Source organism: Piliocolobus tephrosceles, chromosome 21, assembly GCF_002776525.5.
Source record: "Piliocolobus tephrosceles isolate RC106 chromosome 21, ASM277652v3, whole genome shotgun sequence".
In the NCBI taxonomy this organism is placed as follows: domain Eukaryota; kingdom Metazoa; phylum Chordata; class Mammalia; order Primates; family Cercopithecidae; genus Piliocolobus; species Piliocolobus tephrosceles.
This window is the reverse complement of record NC_045454.1, coordinates 36,289,885-36,312,402: the sequence shown is the minus strand read 5'-3', so window position 1 is coordinate 36,312,402 and position 22,518 is coordinate 36,289,885. Positions and strand designations below refer to the sequence as shown.

The window sequence follows — 22,518 nt, the reverse complement described above, 5'->3', positions numbered from 1 at the left end:
CCATCTCAAAACAAAAACAAAACAAAACAAAACATGTCCGGTACGTCACAACTTGCTAATCTTGGCTGGTGGAGACCTCCTAGGGGCTGCTGGGGCTCAGCCAACTTTTGGAGAGTGACTCGGTGGCTTTAGCTGTCCCTGGGGTGGGCAGGGCCTCTGCTTGCTAGGGCATGATTACGGCCTTGCATTATCAGTTGTCAGCAAGGCAGGGCCCTGGGACTAGAGCTGCGACACTGTGGATGAGCTGCTGGGGCTGGGGGATGCTGGGTGTATCATCAACCCTGGGCCCCTCTGGAGCTGGGTAAGGGATGCTGCCCATGGCAGGAAGCACTCAGCCACATGTCCCCGCTGCCCGGGTTCTGGCACTGCAACTGTGCAGTGGACACTCCGTTGGACTAAAACCAGGGCAGTTTCCATGCTCACAGCTGCTGTCGGCACTACCAGGGTGGCAATCTCCGAGAAGGAGTCTGGTGATGGGCACAGAAGTTGGAAGGTCACCCACAGTCTCAGGTGAACCCCGTGATGATGCCAAGAACTGCAGTAGCCTGAGGATCCCAGGAAAACAAGATCCAGGTGTGCCCAGCCTCCCAGGGACCCTCCCTACCCTGGTCACCTCCCTGCAGTTACCACAGAAACAAGATCCCAGGCTTCTCCTGCAGACAGCACACGCCAGCCTCGAGGCACTGGTCTGGCCTCTGACCCCTTTGCCCTGCCATCTCCTGCTCTAGTCACCGCTATTCCTGGGTCCTGAGAGCTTGAGGAAGCCCAGGGCATCCAAGGCTCACTCCCAAGGGGCCAGAGAGCAGGGCATGGGGTCCTGCTCACCGTGGTAACAACAGCAGAAAGAGGAACAGTTACAATCATCAGCTCTGCACTGGCCCCAAGCCCCAGCCTCTGTCCCTGAAGCTGGGACCACCACAGTCTTTACTTCCCAGCTGTGTTCCCTGTCATCTGGGGATCAGGCACCAAGTGATCTGGCCACACTGCATTGGATGTGAAGCCGTGGCGTCGGGCGGGGAGCCTCAGAGGCCGTGCCAGGGGCGGTGGGGACTCACCACATGCTCCCCGATGCGTCCCGCTCCCCAAAAGCGCTGTAGGAGCCATCCTGGCGCTTGTAGGTCAGCTGGCGCTGGTAGCCTGCGGGGCAAGCAGAAAGGACCCTGTCCTGTTGAGTGGCCTGGCCCAGGGCCCCCCAGGGAACCTACACCGCTCTGCCACCCCCCACCCCGGACCTCCGAAGCCACACCACATGTGGGGTCCCTGGAATTGCCTCAAATCACATCTGGAGTCCTTGAAACTGCCATACACCCACATCTGGGGTCCCTGAAACTGCTCCACGCCACATCTGGGGTCCCTGAAACTGCCCCACAGCACATCTGGGGTTCTTGAAACTGTCTCATACCACATCTGGAGTCCCTAGAACTGCTCCACACTACACCTGAGGTCCCTGAAACTGCCCCACACCACATCTGGGATCCCTGAAACTGCTCCACACATCTGGGGTTCTTGAAACTGCCCCACACCACATCTGGGGTCCCTGAAACTATACACTACATCCGGGGTACCTAAAACTGCCCCACACCACAGCTAGGATCCCTGAAACTGCTCCACACCACATCTGGGGTTCTTGAAACTGCCCCACACCACATCTGGGGTCCTTGAAACTGCCCCCACCACATCGGGGGTCCCTGAAACTGCTCCACACCACATTGGGGATCCTTGGAACTACCTCACACCACATCTGAGGTCCCTGAAACGGCCTCACACCACATCTAGGGTGGCTGTAACCTCCAACTCATTCGTCTCGTTTACTGACATGGCCCCTTTGTGACTACTGGTCACACACTGGCCTTCAGTCACTCCCAGGAGGTCAGCGAAACCACCATCTTGGGGCAGCACCCTCTGTCCCCAGGTGTGGGGGCTGCTCCACCTGCTGGGACAGGAGCTTGGGAAGCTCAGAGAACTGGAGGTGCTGGGGGCAGGGAACGGAGCAGGGAACGAGGGAGTATGGCGAGAGGCCGGTGGGCCACAGGGGCCTCCAAGGCTGGGCTGGGAGTGTGGCTTTCCTGCGAGGGCACAGTGAGCCACGGGTGGCGTGTGAGTAGGAGAAGAGTGTGAGGAGACACATAGAGCCAGTGGACCATAGGGTCTGGACAGAAAGCTGGGGACGGGGGCCCTCCAAGTGTGCAATGATGAGTTTGGACCCAGTGGTGGCGACAGAGGCGGGGAGCCTTCCTGGGGTGAAGGCAGAGCTACTCAGCCAGACACGGGCTGTGAGGGAAAGAAGGACGAATCTGAGGGCACCACGCTGTGTGGCCTGAGCCTCAGGAAGGACAGGGCTGTGTCCACAGAGACAGGACAGGTGACAAAAGGCATTCTGTATGGGGTGGGTCTTCCCAAATTCACATCCACTTAGAACCCAAAAATGGGACCTTACTGGAAATAAAGATCTTAACAGATATCATTAAGGTTCGGATCTCCAGACGAGAGCATCTTGGATTTATTTACGGTAGGCCCTAAATCTAGTGACAGGTGTCCTTGTCCTTGAAAAGAGAGGCTGAGCGCCGTGGCTTGCACCTGAAATCCCAGCATTTTGAGAGGCCGAGGTGAGAGGATCACTCGAGGCCGGGAGTTCAAGACCAGCCTGGACAACATAGTGGAACCCCATCTTTACAAAGATTTGGCTGAGCATGGTGGTGCACACCTGTAGTCCCAGCTACTCAGGAGGCTGAGGTGGGAGGCTGGCTTGAGCCCAGGAGTTCAAGTATGCAGTGAGCTATGATTGCACCACTGCACTCCAGCCTGGGTGACAGAGCAAGACCCTGACTCTAAAAAAAAAAAAAAGAAAAAAAAAAGAAAAAGAAAAGAAAGGGAATTAGTCACAGACGTGACAACCATGCGATCGTGGAGGCACAGAGCAGGCTGATTGGTCTATAAGCCAAGGAACACCTGGAGCCAGCAAATGCCAGTAGAGAGGCCTGGGACAGAGTCTCCCTCAGAGCCACCAGAAGGAACTAGCTCTGCGGACACCTTTATTTCGGACTTTTGGGCTCCACAACTATAAGGAGATGACACATTTCTGTCGTTCTAAGTCACCCAGTTTGTGGCATTTTATTGTGGCGGTTTTAGGAAATGAACACAAGTGGGTGTGGGGGGAAGATGGAGGGGGTTGATTTGGGGTTTGTCGAGTCTGGACTGCGAGTTGGCTGGATGCACACAGGGTCTGGTTGTCCTGTGGAGGTACAGGCTGTTATTCACGAGGAGGGCTCATTCGACTCTGGGTGGTGTTTAAGGACCTGAGCCTGGATGGATCCACCACGGTGTGCCTGGCCCTGGGGCAGCTGGTGTCCACCCACCTCCCAGACCCTCACAAGAGCTAATCTGGGCCCCCAGGACCTGGCCTCAGTGGACTTGGCCTTCCTAGCTGTCCATGATCAGCCTTCATGATGCCAGACTTTCAGCCTGGAGCAACCCCTGACTGTTTCTTCTTTCTTCTTTCTTATTTTTTACAGTTGGGGTCTCACTCGGTCACCCTAGCTGGAGTGCAGTGGCACAATCACAGTTCACTGCAGCCTCCAACTCTGGGCTCAAGCAATCATCCTGCCTCAGCCTCCTGAGCAGCTGGGACTACAGGTGCATGCCACCATGTCTGGCTAATATGTTTTTATTTTTTGTAGAGACCGGGGTCTTGCTTTGTTGCCCAGCCTGGTCTCAAATTCCTGGGTTCAAGTGATCCTCCTGCCTCGGCCTCCCAAAGTGTTGGGATTACAGGCATCAGCCACTGTGCTTGGCCTTCTTTTTTCTTTTCTAAATGTTATTTTTAATAATGCTGTTATATTCTTGTTGTAAAAAAAAACTACACTTTAAAAAGATGCTGTTTCTCTCCCTGTATCTGAACAGCACCATTCATTCAGAATCTCATCCTAACAGCCAGAGACATCAGGCTCCTGCTGACAGTGACCAGATCAGGGCCACCCTGAATGGCCTCTTTTGCCCACTTCCTCCTCATCGCTGTGCCTGGTGTGTGGGCCGCCTCCAGCGTGGTCTTCTCCACTGAAGGCTGAACCTGACTCCCTTGCTCCCACCTCGACCAGGCAGTTTTTCCCCAATACCTTGTACTAGGTAGTCGGTGGTCTCTCTCTCCACCTCAGGGCTGAGCTGCTGGGTTTTCTGAAGATACTTCAAGACAAAGATGTTGGGAGCAAAATGGATCATGTTCTGCTCTCCACAGCCAAAGGGCAGCCGCAGGAGGTTGTTGAGGTGGTTCAGGGTTGGCCCCATGACGTCCCCTGGTGGGAAGGAGAAGAGAGTTGAGTTGGGGGCTGTCCCAGCTCAGTAGAGAACAGGGACAGCTTTACCCAGGGACAGGAGACTGCGTGTGTCACCCAGTCAGCCACCCAACTGCCCTTTGGGACTGACACCCTCTGCCTGCTCAGACCAGCTGGTGTGCTGGCTTTGGTGACAATTTTACACACCTTCCTCTGTGTTCTTTAGTTTTTAACTTAGGCTTTCTTTCTCTAGCTTTTCATTCTGTTCAGTGCTTTTTCCCTCGCTGGCTTTTAAAATGGGTGAATTGAAGGCTATACACTGGCCTCTAAGTACAACTTTGGCTGCATCCCACAAATATCAGAGTGTCTACAATCATTCTCATTCCATTCTAAATAGTCTTCCTAAAATATTCCTTTTTTTTTTTTTTTTTTTTTTGAGATGGAGTCTCACTATGTCACCCAGGCTGGAATGCAGTGGCACAACCTCAGCTCACTGCAACCTCTGCCTCTCAGGCTCAAGCAACTCTCCTGCCTCAGCCTTCTGAGTAGCTGGGACTACAGGCATGTGCCACCACACCTGGCTAATTTTTTTTTTTTTTTTTTTTTTTAGTAGAGACAGGGTTTCATCATGTTGGCCAGGTTGGTCTCGAACTCCTGACCTTAGGTGATCCACGTGCCTCTGCCTCCCAAGGTGCCAGGATTACAGGCGTGATCCACTGTGCCCGGCCCTAAAATATTCTTTCTAAAATATTCAGATTTTTTCTTTAACCAAGAGCACTTAAATTTTTTAAAAAGTTTCTAGATGTGTGGAGTTGAAGGTACATTTTTAAAAGTTTTCTCTCTTTAAAAAAAATCATGGTTCTCCCATCCCCTTGACATTCTGTATTCCTCTTCTTGGCTTCCTTGTCTCAAAGATTGCTGATGGACCCCCAGTGTCCCCTGAACACACCTTCTCTCCTATTTTATTTTATTTTATTTTATTTATTTTTAGATGGAATCTCGCTCTGTCACCAGGCTGGACTGCAGTGGCGTGATCTTGGCTCACTGCAACCTCCTCCTCCCAGGTTCAAGCGACTCTCCTGCTTCAGCCTCCCGAGTAGCTGGGGTTACAGGCTTGTGCCACCATGCCCAGCTAATTTTTGTATTTTTAATAGAGACTGGGTTTCATCATGTTGGTCAGGATGGTCTCGACCTCTTGACCTCGTTATCCACCCGCCTCGGCCTCCCAAAGTGCTGGGATTACAGGCGTGAGCCACCACACCCGGCCCCTTCTTTCCTTCTTTAGCATCTCCGCATGTCTCGCTGAGGCTGCCATTGCCCCTGCAGCCTCTCCTTGTTGCACAAACAGCCTGGCTACTTTCTCATCACCATGCTCTAGGCTACCCAGCTTCTTCTCCACCTGCTGTGTCACTGAAGGCATTGGTGCACGGATCCCAGCCGTCACCTCCTCTCCATTCCTGCCTCTCTGCTTCTTCTCCTATTTCCCTCAATTCCATCTTAGTCACTCAGCCCCGCATCCACTCTGACTTGCTCTCGTGCCTCAGGAATTGTAAACTCGAAATTCCTCTGATCTGGCCACAACCGCCTACCTGCCTGGGTACCAGGGCCTCTGCCCTCTGATGTCAGAGAGAGCCTCAACACCCTCATTTGGGCCCATCCATCTCCTTGTGGCCTCTCGCCCTCTCCTCCCTGGCTGAGGCCCATCCCAAACTCTCACCACCCTTCTGCCCAATTCCCAGCACTGAATCAATCACACAATCAGACATTCCCCTCCAGCACCTGGGCTACTAGAGGCATCCTGATATGGTTTGGCTGTGTTGCCAACCAAATCTCATCTTGAATTGTAGCTCCCATAGTTCACACGTGTTGTGGGAGGGAACTGGTGAGAGCTAATTGAATTATAGGGGTGGTTTCCCCATACTGTTCTCGTGGTAGAGAATAAGTCTCACGAGATCTGACGGTTTTATAAGGGGAAACCTCTTTCACTGGGCTCTCATTCTCTCATTCTCCCTCTGGCCATGTAAGATGTGCCTTTCGCCTTCCGCCATGATTGTGAGGCCTCCCCAGCCACGTGAAACTGAAAGTCAATTAAACCTCTTTTTCTTTATAAATTACCCAGTCTTGGGTATGTCTTTATCAGCAGCATGAAAACAGAGTAACACACATCCCAACCCTACAGACCCCCTAAGGCTGCTTCCGATGTCCCTAGTCAGAGCCTCTCACCTCTACTCGGCAACTGCTCCAGACGCCTGCCCCATCACCAAGACCCCCAAGGCCTCCATCCTGCACCCCACATCTGGCTGACTTCATCAGGCATTTGTGTCTTCTTGGAGCTTGTCCTTGGCCCACTTCCCTCACAGGGCTCACTGCAGGTTCTTAGGGGTCACCCCACCCTGACCTCTGCATAAGGCTTAGACTGGGGGGGGCTCTGGATCTGCCATGTCACCTGGACTAGGAGTCCCTCAAGGGTGGGGTTGGGGTCAGCTCTTGGGCTGCCTTAATGCCCAGCACATGGATGGACATAGAGAAGGCACTGGAAGCTGCTTGTCAGGTGAGTGGGTGTATGGGTGGACACCCCAGGACACAGGTCCCCAGCAAAGCCGAGCTTGAGACTAAACCTGGAGTCTCAACCTTGGCTCTTGCCACCTGACCTCCCCAAGCCAGGCTGTGGGACAGACGCACCGATGATGGAGGCGGCAGCCCGCTCAGACCCAGGGATGGCACCGTGCGGGACCCCCAGGGTGAAGGCCTCGCTATAGCTCTCGTCCACCTCCATCTTCCTCCAGATTCGGAATTCACCCATGGAGCCCCAGCCGGTGGAAAAGCCAATGAACTGCACCTCTGGTGGCCTCGGGAGGGTCCAGGCCACAATGACAGACTCGTTGGACGGCTCTGGACCGTGGCCAACCTGGAAAAAGAAACCAAGGCTGCTGGACACTGGCGGGAAGCAGGCAGTAGGCACTCAGGTGGCAGTGACACCAACTTTGTGGCCAGGGTCAGAGGCCTTAGCCACACTCACAGTGCAAGGAAGGGTCTTTGGGGAATCAGAGGTGAGAAAAACCAGAGGTTACCCCATCCATTAAACAGCCCACAGAAACATAAGGCACGACATCTGCAGGTTCTGAAGTCACTGGGCTCCTTGGAACCTCTGGACCTTTGCACATGTTATTGCTCTGCCTGGAGAACATACTGCTCCCATTTTGCCTAGCGAACTCCTATTCATACTTCAAAACCTACTTTGGTTATGTTCTTCCTCTAGGAAGCTGTATTGGCTTCCTTTGTTAGGAAGCTGTGTTAGCTTCTATATCTTTTTCGCTTGGCCCAGAAAACACGCCCCAACCCCCACTTCACTTGCTCGTGTCCATTCTTCTTTTCTCCCTGACCACCTGCCTCCTCTCTCTGCTCCCAGATCCCTGGGTGCTTCCTCTGTCACAGCTCTTGCTACATGTTGTTTTGGTAAGCGACTCTAGACTGAGAACAACTTGAGGTGGTGCCCTGTGTTTCCCTTGCTTCTCCCGACCCCCCATCTGAGCCTGGCACAGAACAGGAAGTAGCTAATACTGGAGGAACACGAGGTTTCTGCACAAGCCCCAGGGAGTCCTGCTGTATACCTGGATACGGCCACCATGCCAGCTGATCCAGAAAGTTCTGAATTCATCCCAGGAGAGGATCTTGGCCGTGTGTGCACTGGCCACGGGCTCTCCCATCTTGCTGGTGGAGATCCATGACCTGGTGTTCTGATGCCCCCCCAGGACGATCTCGATCATGCCCGCTGTGTCCTGGGGCCCGGAAGACAAGGCCACACGGGCATCATTGTGAGCTCGCACAGCCACATCAAAGCGGGTGAGGTGCAGTGGCCGCTGCACATACTGGAACTCATACTTGTTGGGGGTGGAGATGTGGACTCTCTCTGGATGGAGGAAAGGAGATGGGGAGTTGAGAGGGCACCTGGAGGCATCCTACTTTCCCTGATGGTACCTGGAGGTGAGCACCAGGACCATAAGGAGTGGGTCTCACTGTGACTCAGCACACATGGTGGAATGGTGTTGGCCTAACAATGGCATTGGCAATGGCACACAAAAGATAAAATGGGACTGGGCAGAGTGGCTCACATCTGGAATCCCAGCACTTTAGGAGGCTGAGGCAGGAAGACTGCTTGAGGCCAGGAGTTCGAGACCAGCCTGGGCAACATAGCAAGACTCCTATCTCTACAAAAATGTTTTTAAATTAGTAGTGGCATGTATCTGTCATCCCAGCTACTTGGGAGGCCAAGGCAGGAAGATTGCTTGAGCCCAGGAGTTCAAAGCTGCAGTGAGCCATGATTGTACCATTGCATTCCAGCCTGGGTTACTCTCTCTCTAAAAACAAGCAAGACTCTCTCTAAAGCAAGATCCTCTCTAAAAAAACAAAAAGATAAGATGCTCAGGGATAAATCTGACTAAAGATGAGCAAGGTGCTGAAAATTGAAAAGGCTGAGGAGAGGAACAAAAGAAAACCCAAATCAACGAAAGCTAGACCATGTTCATGGACTATCATGAACATGTGAGTTCTTCCCCAGATGGTTCTACAGATTCAAAGCAATCCCAATCAAAATCCCAGGAGGCTCTTTGGAGAAATTGCTAAATGGATTCCAAAATTTATACAGAGATGCAAAGGACCTAGGAGAGCTCAACTTTGGTAAAGAATCCAGCATTTTGGGAGTCTGAGGCAGGTGGACCACCTGAGATCGGGAGTTTTGAGACCAGCCTGACCCACATGGTGAAACTCTGTCTCTACTAAAAAGACAAAAATTAGTCGGGCGTGGTGGTAGGTGCCTGTAATCCCAGATAGTCAGGAGGCTGAGACGGGAGAATCACTTGAACCCAGGAGATGGAGGTTGCAGTGAGTCAAGATCTTTTTTCCCCTCTTTTCTTTCTTCCTTCCTTCCCTCCTTCCTTCCTTCCTTCCTTCTTTCCTTCCTTCCTTCCCTCCTCCCTTCCTTCCTTTCCTTTCCTTCCCTTCCTCTTTCTTTTCTCCTTCCTTCCTTTCTTCCTTCTTCCTTGTCTCCCTCCCTCCCTTCTTTTTTTGAGACAGAGTTTCTCTCTGTCAACCAGGCTGGAGTGCAGAGGTACAATAAAGGCTCACTGCAACCTCCACCTCCTGGGCTCAAGCAATCCTCCCACCTCCACCTCCCAAGTAGCTGGGACTACAGGTGTGCACCACCACATATAGCTAAGTTTTTGTTTGTTTGTTTGTTTGTTTAATTTTTTGTAGAGATGGGATTTCACCATGTTGTCCATGTATGTTTTTTTCTAAAAGCACTATAGTTTTATGTGTAAGTCCATGATCCATTTTGGGTTCATTCTTGTGTAAGGTGGGATCTTTAGGTCCAGGCTGGTGTGTTACTGTTGTTGTTGTTGTTTTGAGATGGAGTCTCACTCTGTCACCCAGGCTGGAATGCTGTGGCACAATCTCAGCTCACTGCAACCTCCACCTCTTGGGATCAAGAGATTCTCCTGACTCAACCTCCCAAGCAGCTGGGATTATAGGCACACACAATCACACCTGGCTAACTTTGTACTTTTTTTTTTTTTGAAATGGAGTCTTGCTCTGTCACCCATGCTAGAGTGCAATGGCATGATCTTGGCTCACTGTAACCTCTGCCTCCCAGGTTCAAGTGATTCTCCTGCCTCAGCCTCCTGAGCAGCTGGGATTACAGGTGCACACCACCATGTCCAGCTAATTTTTTGTATTTTTAGTAGAGACAGGGTTTCACCATGTTGGTCAGGCTGGTTCTAACTCCTGACCTCGTGATCCACCCACCTCAGCCTCCCAAAGTGCTGGGATTACAGTCGGAGCCACCGCGCCCAGCCAACTTTGTACTTTTAGTATTGATAAGTTTCACCGTGTTGGCCAGGCTGGTCTCAAACTCCTGACTTCAGATGATCCACCTTCCTCAGCCTCCCAAAGTTCTGGGATTACAGGTGTGAGCCACCGCACCCGGCCAGCCTAACTTTGCTTGGTACCTGCGGTGCACATTCCTGTGTATTCACTCCCTGCGTGGTGGATGCCCCACCCTCACTGGCTCTGCCTGTCCCTAGCTGAGACATGGCTCTTCCTAAACCACAGTGCCCCCTTCCCCCGGGAAGGGCAGATACTCACTTTGCAGTGGGACAACACCCCCAGTGTGGGAAATGGGGAAGGCCAAAGTCCTGACCCAGCCAGCTGGCCACACCTTAGCAGGATGGGCACAGGGGACTCACCACTGGGACAGAAGAATGCGCTGTAGGTGTACGCCCGGGGAACTCCTTCGGCCTGAAACAAAGAAACAAGGAGAACTGAGTGCCGGGGCAGTGAGGCAGACGGTCAGCTCAGCAGAGCAACTGGCTCTCCCACACTAATGACTTCAAGTCCAGAGCACGTCATTGTGCTTCCGGAGTTTACGTGGTATCAGCACGGTCACACCAAGATCACAGGGGCGTGGAGCAAGACAGGGCCACCCACTTCCCAGGCTCCAAGGGGGAAACTGAGGCTGCTCCCCTTTGCTGGCCAAAAGAAATTCACCAACTGCTTCTAAACTTGTCATGGGGTTCACATCCCTACCCTCTTGGCCACCCCCGTCCTCCCATCTCCCTCTGGGCAGGGGACGTGATGAGGACAAATGAGGCCAGGTTCTGAGGCCTCATTTGACATCCATGAGCATGGTGAGAGGGGCTCCTCCATCTGCCAAGGACAGGGCTCGGTCCCACTGTCTGTCCACCACATCCCTTGTCTCCTGTCTCTTCCATCTGAGTTCTCACTTCTGCTTCTTCTATGGATGACCCCAAATACTCGAAGGCAGCTGTCTCAGTCTCTTAAAAAGGGATGCCTAGAATTTAACCCCCTACACCTTGTGGGGCTTGGTCTGACCAACACGGCCCCTGTGGGGGCCCTCGGATCAGACCTCAAAGGGTTAACACGTGGCAGCTGCAGCCAGGTGGCCTGGCAGCCCCTTTCACCATTAGGATGGTCAATTTTATTTATTTATTTATTTATTTATTTATTTATTTATTTATTTATTTAGAGACACTGTCTCACTCTGTTGCCCAGGCCGGAGTGCAGTGGTGTGATCTCAGTTCATTGAAACCTCTGCCTCCTGGGTTTAAGCAATTCTCCTGCCTCAGCCTGCCAAGTAGCTGGGACTACAGGCACATGCTACCACACCAGGCTAATTTTTTATATTTTTAGTGGAGATGGAATTTTGCCAAGTTGGCTAGGCTAGTCTTGAACTCCTGACCTCAAGCAATCCGCTTGCCTTGGCCTCCCAAAGTGCTAGGATTACAGGCGTGAGCCACCACACCTGGCCTCCTGGGTCTCTATCTTGCAGAGGGCAGCTTGTAAACTTCTCGGCTTCCGTAAGTGCATGAGCCAGTACCTTATGATAAACCTGTTCTACAGATGTATATGTGTGTGTGTGTATAACAAATCTTGCCGGGCGCGGTGGCTCAAGCCTGTAATCCCAGCACTTTGGGAGGCCGAGACGGGCAGATCACGAGGTCAGGAGATCGAGACCATCCTGGCTAACATGGTGAAACCCCGTCTCTACTAAAAAATACAAAAAGCTAGCCAGGCAAGGTGGCAGGCGCCTGTAGTCCCAGCTACTCGGGAGGCTGAGGCAGGAGAATGGCGTGAACCCAGAAGGCGGAGCTTGCAGTGAGCTGAGATCCGGCCACTGCACTCCAGGCCGGGTGACAGAGCGAGACTCCGTCTCAAAAAACAAACAAACAAACAAACAAAAACAAATCTCAAATCTCATTCTATGTATGTGTGTTGGGGGGGACTTCTGTTTCTCTGGTGAATCCTAATACAACCATTCCTGCTGACTGGCTTAGGGCCACTCACTCAACCTTTTGGGCTCCCATTTCATCATCTCTAAGTTGGGGATAAGGACCCCCCACCTCACACTGCGATGGGGTTATCATGCTTCAGAAGGGGTCTGGAGTCTTCTCAGTGCTACTGACGGTCAGTTCTTATTATATTTTTCTCATCCTTGCCTACTTTCATTCCAAAGCTCTCCTTGAAATTGTCATGTGTCTATACTGATGAGTCCAGGAGACGCTTGTCCCCACTCACATCCACTTCCTAGTAAACTTCCCAAGGTTGGTGCTGAGAGGCTGAGGACACTATCTCAGGCTACACCGAGCCATCCACCTGCCAGGATTTCATCTCACCCCTGTTAGGCCCGATGTGGAGCCCATGGGTCATTTGCTAAGCTAGGGGGCACCAGGGAAAGCCCCAGAAGCATTGCTTGGGCCTCAGTAATCGCCTGTCTACCAGCCTGGCCCCTTGTTGGGAAAGGGATTGGGAGCAGTGGGCAGGGCCAGGCCATTGTAACCCACGGTGGCTTCTTTTTTTTTTTTGAGATGGAGTCTCACTCTGTCGCCCAGAATGGAGTCCAGTGGCGCAATCTCGGATCATTGCAACCTTTGCCTCCCAGGTTCAAGCAATTCTCCTGCCTTAGCCTCCTGAGTAGCTGGGATTACAGGCGCCCACCACCACACCTGGCTAATTTTTTGTATAGTTTAGTAGAGACAGGGTTTTACCATGTTGGCCAGGCTGGTCTCGAACTCTTGGCCTCAGGTGATCCTCCTGCCTCGGCCTCCCAAAGTGCTGGGATTACAGGCATGAGCCACTGTGCCCGACCTCACGGTAGATTTTTAACAGCTGTATAATCCTAAAAACTGTGCATAACCCAAATGTCCACCACAGGCGAACGGATAAAGAAAATGTGGTCCATCCATCCAATGGAATATGATTGAGCCACAGAAGCAAGCACGGATCCATGCTGCACTGTGGATGAACCCTAAACACATTGTACTGAGTGAGAGAAGCCAGAAGCAAAAGGCTACATGCTATATGAGTCCACTGATACAAAATGTCCAATAGGCAAATCCATAGAGACAGAACCAGATCCATTCTGCTAGTGGCGAGTGATACGGCTTGGATTTGTGTCCCCGCCCAAATCTCATGTTGAATTGTAATCCTCAAGTTTGGAAGAGGGGTCTGGTGGAAGGTGATTGGATCATGGGGGCGGATTTCCCCCTTGCTGTTCTCGTGATAATGAGTGAGTTCTCATGAGATCTGGTTGTTTAAAACTGTGAAGCGGCCAGGCACGGCGGCTCATGACTGTAATCCCAGCACTTTGGGAGGCTGAGGTAAGTGGATCACAAAGTCAAGAGATCGAGACCATCCTGGCCAACATGGTGAAACCCCATCTCTACTAAAAATACAAAAATTATCTGGGCGTGGAGGCGGGTGCCTGTAATCCCAGCTATTCGGGAGGCTGAGGCAGGAGAATCGCTTGAACCAGGCAGGCAGAGGTTGCAATGAGCTGAGATCATGCCACTGCACTCTAGCCTGGTGACAGAGTGAGACTCCGTCTCAAAACAACAACAACAACAACAGCAACAAAACTGTGAAGCACCTCCCCCTTCCCTCCTCCTCCTGCTCTAGCCATGTAAGACACACCTGCTTCCCCTTCACCTCCTGCCATGATTGTAAGTTTCCTGAGGCCTCCCCAACCATGCTTCCTGTTCAGCCTACAGAACTGTGAGCCAATTAAACCTCTTTTCTTTACTAATTATCCAGTCATGGCCGGGCACAGTGGCTCATGCCTCTAATCCCAGTACTTTGGGAGACCCAGGCAGGCAGGTCACCTGAGGTCAGGAGTTCAAGACCAACCTGGCCAACATGGTGAAACCCCGTCTCTACTAAAAATATAAAAATTAGCCGGGTGTGGTGGTGCACGCCTGTAGTCCCAACTACCCAGGAGGCTGAAGCAGAAGAATCATTTGAACCTGGGAGGTGGAGGTTGCAGTGAGCTGAGATTGCACCACTGCACTCCAGCCTGGGTGACAGAGTGAGACTCCATCTCAAAAACCAATAATAATATAAATAAATAAATAAATAAATAAATAAATAAATAACCCAGTCTCAGGTATTTCTTTATAGCAATGTAAGAATGAACTGATATAACAAGCATGCACTGGCCGGGCGTGGTGGCTCAAGCCTGTAATCCCAGCACTTTGGGAGGCCGAGACGGGTGGATCACGAGGTCAGGAGATCGAGACCATCCTGGCTAATACTGTGAAACCCCGTCTCTACTAAAAAAATACAAAAAACTAGCCGGGCGAGGTGGCGGGCACCTGTAGTCCCAGCTACTCAGGAGGCTGAGGCAGGAGAATGGCGTGAACCCAGGAGACGGAGCTTGCACTGAACTGAGATCCGGCCACTGCACTCCAGCCTGGGTGACAGAGCGAGATTCCATCTCAAAAAAAAAAAAACACAAAAAACAAACAAACAAACAAAACCAGCATGCACTATGCCTCTGGCTGACCATTGGCTGGGGCCCTGGGCACAAATTCAGGGGCTCCTCATGGTTGCTGGATCCCAAGAAACCTCGGCTGACTCAGCTCACAGAGGACCCCAGAGCCAACTTCCTCAATGATGCCCATCTCTTCCATTCTGCCCCTCTGCCGTGGCTTGCGTTGGCTCCTTGAGTGTTAGTCCATCTCGGGCTGCACTTGTCTATCCCGGTTCCAATCTCCTTTGCCTCTATACCCATTCTGGCTCGGGGCCAGATCTCAGAACATGGAGCCTACATGATGTCACAAATACTAGCTCCGGCTGGGCTTTTCTGCAACCTTGTAGCACAGATCTGTGCTTCAGTCCTTTCGGCCTCTCTGGATTTGTCTATTCTGGGCATTTCATATAAATGGAATCATACACCATGTGGCCTTTTGTGTTTGACTTTTCTTTTTTTTTTTTTTTTTGAGACAGGGTCTGGCTCTGTCGCCCAGGCTGGAGCGCAGTGTCTCGAGAACCCCTCTGTTGCTCACTGCAACCCCCACCTCCTGGACTCAAGCAATCCTCCCTCCTCAGCCTCCTGAGGAGCTGGGACTACAGGTGTGTGCCACCATGTCCAGCTAATTTTTGCATTTTTAGTGGGGTCAGGGTTTTGCCATGTTGCCCAGGCTGGTCTCGAACTCCTGACTTTAGATGATCCACCCACCTTGACCTCCCAAAGTGCTGGGATTACAGGTGTGAGCCACCATGACTGGCCTGTGTCTGTCTTCTTTCACTCAGTATCACGTTTTCTAGGTTTATCCACGTTGTACCATGGATCAGTGAGTGCTTCATTATATTTATTTATTTATTTACTTATTTATTTATTTATTTATTTATTCATTCATTCATTCATTCATTCATTCATTTAGACAGGGTCTGGCTCTGTTTTCCAGGTTGGAGTATAGTGGCGTAATCATAGCTCACTGCAGCCTCCAACTCCTGGCTTCAAGCCATCCGCCTGCCTCAGCCTCCCAAAGCACAAGGATTATAGGTGTGAACCACCACACCTGGCCCTTCACTCCATTTCACAGTTGAATAATATTCCATTGCATTGAGGAATTGCATTTCATCGACCCACATTCATTTCTCTAATTCATCAACTGATGGACATTTCCTAAAATAGAAAGTGTATCCCTGACTTTGGTATAGGATTTCCCAGTTGACTGTTATAAATGCCTGTGTGAAAACAGCACATGGGTCTTTAGTAGACAGGCCAGACACCATGAGAGGCTTTCCACTGACACTCTCGTTTAACCATCCAGCGGTTCCATTCGAATCTGGGGCTGTCACTCCAGAGCCCATTCCCTGGCTGGCCAAGCCTCGTATCACTCCAGTGAGGCCCGAATTATTCCTGCCTCCTCTTTGCTTCTTGGAATTTCACTGAAGTGAAATTTATGTGGAGATGATTGAAAGCTCTCAGCCTCCCAGCAGATATAGAGGATTGCAGTCCCCTTGCAGGCCAGCAGGGGAGCAAAGCAGGGTGGTGTCCGTACTGCCTGCACCTGCCAAGCCATCCCCACCCTGGTGCAGCACCCATGATGGGCCGTGCACAGGTGATGCTTCCCCACTGACCCATGCATCCTATTCAGCTTCTTGCTCCTAAGTCCAGCTCAGTCGGTGGCACCCACAGCCCTCCAGTGGAGGAGGCAGGAGGAGCATTTTGCTGCTTTATCAAGCCACACGTCCTGGTGCCTCTTGTTTCATAAATTGCTTTTCTAATTGTAGCTTCATCTTTTGCATCAACATTTCAAGTCTTCTGATGCCAATATCTTTCCCCAGAGCTTCCTGCAGAAAGCTGGACAAGTGGATACTGCAGGTGCAGAGATCATTCTGAGGGGATGGGAGGAAAGGCTCCGGGGAAGGAGACCTTCAAGAGTCCCTTTGTGGGCCGGGCGCGGTGGTTCAAGCCTGTAATCCCAGCACTTTGGGAGGCCGAGACGGGCGGATCACGAGGTCAGGAGATCGAGACCATCCTGGCTAACACGGTGAAACCCCATCTCTACTAAAAAATACAAAAAACTAGCCGGGCGAGGTGGCGGGTGCCTGTAGTCCTAGCTACTTGGGAGGCTGAGGCAGGAGAATGGCGTAAACCCGGGAGGCGGAGCTTGCCGTGAGCTGAGATCCAGCCACTGCACTCCAGCCTGGGCGACAGAGTGAGACTCCGTCTCACAAAAAAAAAAAAAAAAAAAAAAAAAAGAGTCCCTTTGTGTGCATTGAGAAACCCCTTCTGCAAGGGGAGGAGGCAAGAACACCAGGCCTCCAGGTTCTGCAGCTCAGAGGCGCTCACTGCCTCCTTCTTGGACCTTAGGAGGGCAGGCTGTGGCCCAGGGAGGATGCCCTGGCTGGGCAAAGGGTGACTAGGGGTCTCTGCATTTCCCCATCAGGACCATCCCATCCTGCTGGCTCACAGAGATCTCGGTCCCCACCTGACAGCGCTCTTGTCCCCGAGGAATCCATCACATCGCATCAACACCACAGCGGTGACCTGTTCACTGTCACCGCTCCGGAGTTCTGCCCGGTGGGCACGTGACTCCTGGTGCTAACAGAAGCCACTTGTGTTCAGGGCCAGCAGGACCCCAGCAGGGAGGGAGAGCAGCTGTTTGCAGCTGGGCCTCTGGGGAATGTGAGACCCTTGGGGCTGCTTTTAGGGGTTGCTGTTGGTGCAGCACCAAATGGAGCCTCAGTAGGGCTCTGCTGTGTCCAAGCAGCCAAGAAAAGATGAGGCATGGTGGCTACTGCAAGCCCAGCCTTGAGACATCTGTGTGTGTCGTCTCTGGTCTCCTACCCCGTTTTATGAAGGTGAGCCCCTCTTGTCTTGCAGAGCGGGGCTGGAAAGCCAGGATGCTTCCCAAGATGATGGGTAAGTGGCTGATCCTGGATTCACAGCCAGGGGGTCTGTGAGATCCTGGCGCCTGCCCCTGTCCCCTGCAGCTCTGTGTCCTTCCCACACAGGCCATCCAAGGACAATGCCCCAAATGCTGAGTCATGGTGCTCACAAATGACAAATGCTTATGACAAGCACGAGATGAGGGACACGGTCTTCCTAAATAGTTCACCCAGGGGTCAGGGGGTACTTGCTGCAGCCCTTCAAGAGCCCCAGGCTGCTTCACCAAAGCCCACTCTGCACTTTAGGGAGGCATCGGACCACCACGATCCTCCAATGAGGAAGGACCCCAAAGTCCAGGCACCCCGAGCTCTCAAGCACAACCTGTGAAGGCTGCCCAGGCCCTGGCTCAGCCTCAGACCACACACTCCAGCTGGCCCCAGCTTCATGGCTGAAGAAATGAGGCCCTGGCCAAGCACCAGAGATGAGGACATCGCCTTACCTCAACCATCACACTGCGCCTGACGTGATCCACCCCAATGGGGACCCTCCTGTCGGCGTGATTCTCCTCTGGGTGTTTGCTGGACCTCCCATCCCGGCAGCAATTTGTGTCTCCGTAAGCAAGGGCTTTGGCTGCAGAAATTGGAGTCTTGGTCTCAGAACAGGTCCCCACCCAGGGTGGGGGCTGTCCCATCGCTATCCTCGTCCCAGGTGTGTGCGCGTGCATGTGTGTGTGTGTGCATGTGCATGTGTATATGCAGATGTGTGCATGCACACACGTGTGTATGTCTGCACATGTATGTATGTGCTTGAATGTACAGGCTCATGTGTGCATATGCATGCATTTGTGCATGTAAGAGTTTGTGCATATGCATGTGAGTGCATTTGTGTGTACGAGTTTGTAGTGTGTGTGTACATTTGTGTGTGTATGTGCAAGTTTGTTGTGCATATGCATGTGTGTGCATTTGTGTGTTTGTGTGTACAAATTTGTGTGTGCATATGGATGTATGTATTTGTACATGTGTTTGTGTGTATATGCATGTGTGTTCATTTCTCCATGTTTGTGTGTACGAGTTTGTATGTGAGTGTGTGTGCATATGTGCATATGTTTTTACAGGTTTGCATGTGCAATGCGTATCTGCACATGTGGGCATGTCTATGTGTATGGATTTGTGTGTGTGTATGCATGTCTACACATGCAGGCATGTGTGTGTGGATTTGTGTGTGTGTGTGCATGTCTACACATGTGGGCGAGTGTGTGTGGATTTGTGTGTGTGTGCATGTCTACACATGTGGGCGTGTGTGTGGATTTGTGTGTGTATGCATGTCTATACATGTGGGTATGTCTGTGTGTGGATTTGTGTGTCTGCATGTCTAACATGTGGGCGTGTGTGTGTGGATTTGTGTGTATGCATGTCTACACGTGGGCATGTGTGTGTGGATTTGTGTGTGTGTATACATGTCTACACATGCGGACATGTGTGTGGATTTCTGTGTATGCATGTCTACACGTGTGGGCATGTGTGTGGATTTGTGTGTGTGTGTATGTCTACACATGTGGGTGTGTACATATGAGGATTTGTGTGTGTATGATGTCTACACATGTGGGCGTGTGTGTATGTGGATTCATGTGTGTGTATGCATGTCTACCCATGTGGGCATGTGTGTGTGGATTTGTGTGTGTGTATGCATATCTACACATGTGGGTGTGTGTGTGTGTGTTGATTTGTGTGTGTATGCATGTCTGCACATGTGGGCATGTGTGTATGGATTTGTGTGTGTATGCATATCTACACATGTGGGCGTATGTGTGTGTGTATGCATGTCTACACGTGCGGGCATGTGTCTGGGTGGATGGATTTGTGTGTGTAGATGCATGTCTGTATGTGTGTGTGCTACACTGGGTTGGCATCTTAAGAGCCCAGCTCCCCCAACAGGTGAGACCCCAGGACCCACCTCCCCACTCCTCCTGGGCCTGTTCCTTCTGTCCTGCTTGCCCTGGTTGCTGTCCCATTTTCCTTGGGACAGTCCTGACCTTACCTGCTGCCCCATCCAGCCCCTCATCCCTAACTGGGGTCAATGCCAGGACCCTTCTGTGGCCTGGAGAGGGGAACACCCCCAGAACTGTGGGGTCCTCACCTGTGATGTTGTTGAGCCCCAGGTCACTGAAGGACAGAACGACCCAGACGGGCTCAGCCTCCCCGGGGGCCACACACATCTTCTTAGTCAGATGGCGTTTGCCAGGATGCCCAACAAACTGGATGCCCTTGGGAACCGAGAGCTTCATGTACACCTGCAGAGGGTGGCATTGGCTCATAGTGCCTGGAATCCAGGCCCCCTCCCAGTGCCTCGAGGCCCAACACACATCCCACCACTCACTGCACACACCAGACTCGTCAGCCTCTCCAAGAGCGATGCTCCCCCCGGGAAGGTCCCCTTTCCATTTCCGATCAGAATAAACTACCCTCTGCTGTCTGCTGCCCCACTTGGCCTTCTCATGCCCATCTGTCTTGCTGGACGCCCTCTCCTCCCCACAGCCCTCCATATCCCCACAGGTCCAGATCTCCCTCGGACTGAAGCTGCCAGTTCCAGCCAGGGCTGCCTCTCTTGCATGTCTATCCACTCTGGGACTCCAGATGGATGCAACCTCTTCCACAGCAGGTCCACAGAGGGCCTCTCCTGACCCTCTCTCCAACTGTGCAGCTCCATGATGTCAGAGTACAGCTCTGTGTGTGCATGTGTGTGTGTATTCATGTGCATGTGTGTGCTGTGAATGCATGTGTCCCTGGGTGCACACTTGTGTGCATGTATGCAAGCACAGATTGCATACACCTGTGCATGCATGCATGTACACACATGTGCATCTACCGGGTGAAGGCATGCGGATATGCATTCGTGTGTGTGTATGGGCATGCTAGTTTCTGCATGCATGTGTGTGCCCTAGAAGAGATCATCTAGGTTGCTTTTATGCTATAAGGGCTGAGTTGATTCGCTGCCACAGGGATTGTACAGCCAGCAAAGACTGAAATATTTCCTATCTGGTCCTTTATAGAGAAAGCTCCATGCTGTCATATATGATACCAGTCCAGGCATGCCCCTGCTAGGCCAGGGAGTCAGGGACGACAGCTCCATTTACACCAAGTCCCTCTCACTCACACACATGCGTCCTCACCTCCTCCCCACCTGGCTTCGATGATTGTTGAATCAGAGGCTGATCTCATCCCACTCCTGCCTCCCTGATAGCACAGATGACGCATCCTCCCCAAAACCCCCCAGGCTGAGCCCACTCATCCCTGCCTCCCCAACATTACAGAGGCTCTCGCCCTCCTAAATTCCCCAAGCCGACACTGACCCACCCCTGCCTCCCTTATAGCACCAATGCAGTCCCACCTCCCCATTGAATGGAAGAAGGCTATGTATTCGGGGGGCTGAGTACCTCAGCACAGATGCCCATGTAGTTGTAGACACTGAACGGGATCTTGACTTGCTCCCCACGGATGATGAGACGGGGGAGCGTGAAGTCCACAAAGAAGGGCTTGAAGGTCTTCAGCAGGGAGGGCTCGGCGATGCCTAAGCCCTGAGAGGTGGACAGGGCCGTGGCCTCACCCACCCAGCTAGTGATGGAGTCCGGGACCTTCACGCTGAGTGTCTCCTCACCAGATGGGTGACTGTGGAGAGACAGACAGTCATGATGGGGAGCCCTTCTCCAGGGCCATGCCTTGGGGGGGCAGGTGGGCATGGATGACCCAGGTTGCATGGCTCAGAGAAGCACCCTAGGAGCTTAGAAACAAGCATTGAAGGCATCACAAAAGTGGCAACAGGAAAAAACTGTCCCTCAGCCCTGACTCGAATAGAAAACATGGGCTGGGTGCAGTGGCTCATGCCTGTAGTTCCAGCACTCTGGGAGGCCAAGGTGGGAGACTGCCTGAGCCCAGGAGTTCCAGACCATCCTGGGCAACATGATGAGACCTTGTCTCTACAAAAAATTTAACAATTAGGTGGGTGTAGTAACATATGCCTGTAGTCCCAGCCACTCAGGAGGCTGAGGTGGGGGATTCACTTGAGCCCAGGTGGTCGAGGGTGCTGTGAGCTGTGATCCCACCACTGCAGTCCAGCCTTGGCAACAGAGTGAGATCCCTGTCATACACACACAAAAAGATTATTGAAAGAAACTAAAAAAGACAAAAAAGATATAAGTAAATGAAAACATATCCCACGTTCATGGATTGGAAGACTTGTTAAAATGTCAAAACTGGCCAGGCGCGGTGGCTCACGCCTGTAATCCCAGCACTTTGGGAGGCCAAGGCAGGCAGATCATGAGGTCAGAAGATCGAGACCATCCTGGCTAACATGGTGAAACCCCATCTCTACTAAAAATACAAAAAATGAGCTGGGCATGGTGGCAGGTGCCTGTAGTCCCAGCTACTCGGAAGGCTGAGGCGGGAGAATGGTGTAAACCCAGGGGCAGAGCCTGCAGTGAGCCGAGATCACGCCACTGTACTTCAGGCTGGGCGATGAGTAAGACTTCGTCTCAAAAACAAGAAAGAAAAAAAAAATCAAAACTACCCAAAGTGATCTATAGATTCAAGGGAACCCCATTCATAAACCCCAATGACTTTTAAATTTTATTTTATTTTGCAGAAATAGAAAACTCCACCTTGAGATTTTACATGGATCTCAAGGGACTCTGGTGGCCAAAGAAAGAAACCAGAAGAATAAAGCTGGAGAGCTCACACTTCAAAACTTACCACAAAGCTACCATAATCAAATCAACATGTTACTGGCATAAAGACAGACAGACAGACCAATGGATTCAAATAGAGAGCCCAGGAATAAACCTTGACAACAGTCAAATGATTTCAACAAGGGCATCAAGATACTTTAGGGAAAAGACAATCTTTTTAACAAATACTGCTAGAAAAAGCAAACATCCACACGCTAAAGAATGAATTTGGACCTTACCTAACACCATATACAAAAATTAACTCAAACTGAATCCATGGCCTAAAAGTAAAAAGTAAAACTGTAAAACTCTTAGAAGAAAACAGGGCAAAAGCTTCA

The 22,518-nt window shown here is 51.7% G+C and overlaps 1 protein-coding gene across 1 annotated transcript in view; it reads right to left on the bottom strand.

Moving 5' to 3' along the window:
• CPAMD8 (C3 and PZP like alpha-2-macroglobulin domain containing 8) overlaps positions 1 to 22,518 on the bottom strand; it is a 118,107-nt gene that overhangs the window by 23,457 nt on the left and 72,132 nt on the right. Inside the window, 8 exon segments of the mRNA XM_023229879.2 lie at positions 1,056 to 1,137; positions 4,113 to 4,289; positions 6,951 to 7,176; positions 7,880 to 8,178; positions 10,511 to 10,562; positions 17,960 to 18,090; positions 19,597 to 19,750; positions 20,894 to 21,125. Coding sequence (XP_023085647.2) covers positions 1,056 to 1,137; positions 4,113 to 4,289; positions 6,951 to 7,176; positions 7,880 to 8,178; positions 10,511 to 10,562; positions 17,960 to 18,090; positions 19,597 to 19,750; positions 20,894 to 21,125 — 1,353 coding nt within the window.